Source organism: Calypte anna, chromosome 3 (genome assembly GCF_003957555.1).
Source record: "Calypte anna isolate BGI_N300 chromosome 3, bCalAnn1_v1.p, whole genome shotgun sequence".
In the NCBI taxonomy this organism is placed as follows: domain Eukaryota; kingdom Metazoa; phylum Chordata; class Aves; order Apodiformes; family Trochilidae; genus Calypte; species Calypte anna.
The window spans coordinates 945,144-949,138 of record NC_044246.1 but is presented as its reverse complement, the minus strand read 5'-3'; the positions used below and the strand labels follow the sequence as shown (position 1 = coordinate 949,138).

At 62.7% G+C, this 3,995-nt stretch overlaps 1 protein-coding gene across 1 annotated transcript; it reads left to right on the top strand.

The window, feature by feature from the left end:
* The first annotated feature begins 951 nt into the window (after positions 1 to 951).
* THBD (thrombomodulin) lies at positions 952 to 3,496 on the top strand. The gene has a single exon (XM_030448275.1). The coding sequence runs from the start codon at positions 994 to 996 to the stop codon at positions 2,656 to 2,658; it is 1,665 nt and encodes a 554-aa protein (XP_030304135.1). The 5' UTR covers positions 952 to 993; the 3' UTR covers positions 2,659 to 3,496.
* Positions 3,497 to 3,995: the final 499 nt, after the last annotated feature.

Below are 3,995 nucleotides of genomic sequence, written 5' to 3'. Positions count from 1 at the left end.
GGGACAGGGGGCACTGAGGACAGGGCTCAGCCCAAGCCTAGGAGCTGGGATGCTACCAAAGCAGGGCACAGTAATCACGGGTCAGCCCCTCTCCACACTCACTCTCTTTCATTTCAAGAGCAAGGCCGTGCCAGCCCTGTTTATCCACAGCACCAGGGCTGGTGTCCAAAGCCATAGGGAAATCCCAATTTAATTTTTTTTTTTCCTTCTGGCATCCCATTTAACCTCAAATCCTCTAGGACTGCTTTGCCAGGCTACAGACTGCAAGGCACACCTCTGTCTCACCTGTTTCACCTGTTCTGGGTTCTGGGATGGTGCTGTACAAAGATTGGGGGAATGGGTGCCTGACCCCCCTCCTGGGGTGTCCTTCAGCAAGCTACTGTCCCTCCAGTGCTTGCAGGAGGAGAAAATATCGATTTTTTCCCGGGGAGGCCAGCACCGGAGGTTCCCCGTCCCCTCGGGAAGACCTGTCCTGGAGCATCCCGCGGGGGCACCCGGGGGACATCTCACCCCCCCAGGTCTCCCCCCCAGCATTCCCCCCCAGGAATCATCCCGGCCCCGGCTCAGTGCTGCCAGAGGGAGAACAAATCTTTTTTTCCCTGGCTCCTGCCCAGCCCCGAAGGCCGCGCGTCCCCTCGGGGCCGGGAAAGCCGCTCCGAGAGCATCTCGAGGGGGTGCCCGGGGGACAGCGCAGCCCCCCCTCTTACCGCTCAGCTCTCCGTAAGGATCATCCCGGGACCGGGACCGGCTCGGCAGGGAGGAGCCGGGAGGAGGTCGGGCAAAGGGGGAAGCGGGTGGGCGGGGGTGCGGGTGGGGGAGCGGCTTGCCGGGATTTACCCGCCCCTCCCTCCGCAATCCCCGGGCAGAGAGGCGGCGGCCCGTCCCCGGAGGCGCTTCCTTCCTGCGGCGGCGAGGGTTTATAAATCGGGGGGGGAGGACGGGCAGAGCCATGCCAGAGATTCGCCGCTCCGGTCGGCCCCTCCGCCGCCCGCCATGCGGCGGCTTCTGCTGCCGCTGCTGCTGCTGCTGGGGCTGGGGCCGGAGGGGCAACCGCAGCCCCTGCCCCCCTCGGGCGCCCAGTGCTTGGAGCACGATTGCTTCGGCATCTTTTGGGGGTCCCATCCCTTCGCGGAGGCCAGCGCGGAGTGCGAAAGGGGCGGCGGGCACTTGATGACCGTCCGCTCGACGGTGGCGGAGGATGCCATCGCCCTGCTGGTGCAGAACCGCAGCGGGCGACTGTGGCTCGGGCTACGCTTGCCCCAGCCCTGCACGGACCCGGCTCAGCGCCTGCGGGGCTTCCAGTGGGTGACGGGAGACGGCCGCACCGACTACGCCAACTGGGAACCTTCGACGGGGCGGCGGAGGTGCGGGGACAGGTGCGTGACGGTGTCCCGGGAGCTGCGCTGGGAAGAGCAGAAGTGCGAGGAGCCGGCCGACGGGTTCCTGTGCGAGTACAACTACGGGGGCAGCTGCCCGCGCCTGCCCCCCGTCGAGGGGCTGCTCGTCACCTACACCACCCCCTTCGGCGCCCTCGGCGGGGACTTTCTGGCTCTTCCCCCCGGCAGCCTCGCCCGGATCCCAAGCATGGGGCTGGAGCTGCGCTGCTCCGAAGGAGGGGACGGCGGGGGGCTGCGATGGAGCCGCGACCACCCCCCGGGGGGGGCCTGGCCCTGCCGCTTGGCTAACGGCGGCTGCGAAGGGACCTGCGAGCAGGAGGAGGAGGGCGGGCAGCCGCGCTGCTCTTGCCCCGATGGCAAGGTGCTGGCCCCCGACGGCCGCGGCTGCGGCTCGCCCTGCGCCGGAGCCCCCTGCCAGCATCACTGCGTGGTGGCCGGCAGCGGCTTCATCTGCATGTGCGAGGCGGGGTACCGGCTGGCGGCCGACGGCAGCAGCTGCGAGGACGTCGACGACTGCGCCCTGGAGCCCGGGCTGTGCGAGCAGCTCTGCGTCAACACCGAGGGGGCCTTCGAGTGCCGCTGTCACAGCGGCTACGAGATGCTGGAGGGTCGCTGCCGGCCCGTCTCCCCCTGCTACCGAGCCCCCTGCGAGCAGCACTGCGAGGAGGTGCCCGAGGGGGGTGGGTACCTCTGCGGGTGCTTCCCCGGCTACGCCGTGGACCCTCGGGACCCCAGCCGGTGCCTCCTGCACTGCAACAGCAGCCAGTGCCAGGCCCAGTGTGACCCGTTCACCCTCTCCTGCGAGTGCCCCGACGGCTTCGTGCTGGATGAGGACCAGAGGGTCTGCGTGGACCTCGATGAGTGTGACATGAACTACTGCCCCCAGAACTGCACCAACCACCCCGGGGGCTACCAGTGCCACTGTCAGGACGGCTACTATCTCCACAACCAGAACCACTGTGTGGAAATCCCACTGATCGATGAGGACGGGGAGTCCTCAGGGGATTTCGGGCCCCAGAGTCCCGTCCCCACCAGGACCCCCCCAGCCAAGGTGGAGCCCCTCCACCCCGGTGTGCTGGTAGGCATCACTTTGGGTGCTCTCTGCACTGCCCTGGCCCTGCTGGCCCTGGGCTACTGCCTGGCAAAGAGGTGCTGCAGCCCCCCCGCCACCATGGATTACAAGTGCAGCAGCCCCCACGAGAAGGAGATGGGACTTCATCCAGTCAGCTCCAGCTGTGCCACCTCTGGCCAGAAACTGTAGGGAGACTGGGACGGATGGACGGATGGATGGATGGATGGATGGATGGAGGGATGGAGAGAGAGAGGGGGAGGTGGACAGAACTGGGTAACATTTCCTTTCCCTCTCACCCTGCAATTTTTTAATGATAAAAGAATCATTATCATCGAGTCCGGACTCGGTGATTTCGGTTGGACTCCATGACCTTGCAGGTCCTTTGAGGCTGGGAAAAGCTGTGATCACCCCCACTCCTCAGAGTACTCCCTGCTTCCCAGCCAGCTCCTGCAATACCCACTCCAGAGAGCAGGGAATTTGGAAGGCACAGAGCCCTCCCGGGCTTGATTTTCCTTCTCTCGAGCTGGCAGCTGGAAGGGGCTCCAAGGAAAATACAGGAGTGACATTTCCATCTGGAACTGTTTAAATCCTCATCGATGGGGGGGAGAGCACGTGTGCCACGGCTGGCCAAGTCCTTGTGGGCTGTGGAAGGTCGCCTGGCCCCAATTTCCCTTCTGCTTGGCCAGGAAGCAGGCTGCTGGGCTGGGCATGGCTGTTTCCCCGGGGTGGAGAGCAGCTAGGATGCTCCTGCCATCCATCTGGGCTCAGTTTTGGGTTTTTGGGTGATGGAAAGAGGAGCAAAAATCCTGTGGTCAGCACTTTGCTTTGCTCGTTGGCAGAAATCTCAGTTTTTGTTCCCCCCCTCCCATCTTTTGCCTCTCACCTCTGCCTGCTGAGCAGTTTTCACTGTAAATCACCAGTGACAGCAGGGACCCTGCTGAGTGGCCCCGTGTGAGGGCTCAGATGCCTGATTTTTATTCCATCTCACAGTTTAAGGTTTGGTTTTTTGTTTTTGGTTTTGGTTTTTTTGCTGGGGCACAGGAGTTAAATGTGGGTCCTGAGAACACCAGGATGGTTTTTTCCATGCTGGCAAAGGTTTCTCCCAGCCTCTCATTCCCCGAGCAATTCCTTCCACAGTTTTCCTGGGTTAAACTATTTGGGTTTTGTTGCTTTGTTTTTCACAAACCCACGTAACCAACCCCTCCTGTCAGCAGGATTTTTTCCTGTTTTTTCCTTCAGTCTTTATCCCAGGGCTGAAGCTCACAGTGAAACTTTCCCCGGGTTGGGGAGGGAGGGGGGGACAGGGCAGGATCCAGCCTGCTTCTTGCTTCCCAGCCACAAACTGGGGGAAAATCTGGGAATTATACATTTTTCCAGCCTTGCAGAGCCAGCACTCTGCCTGGGGGGTGGGTGGGGGGTGTCTGGATGCTGCAGAGGGGCTGTGGAGCTCAGAGGGGTGTGGGATTTATGTCCTCTGTCCCAATAGGCTGGAGCTGCACTGCGTCCTCCAAGGGAAATAAAGATGA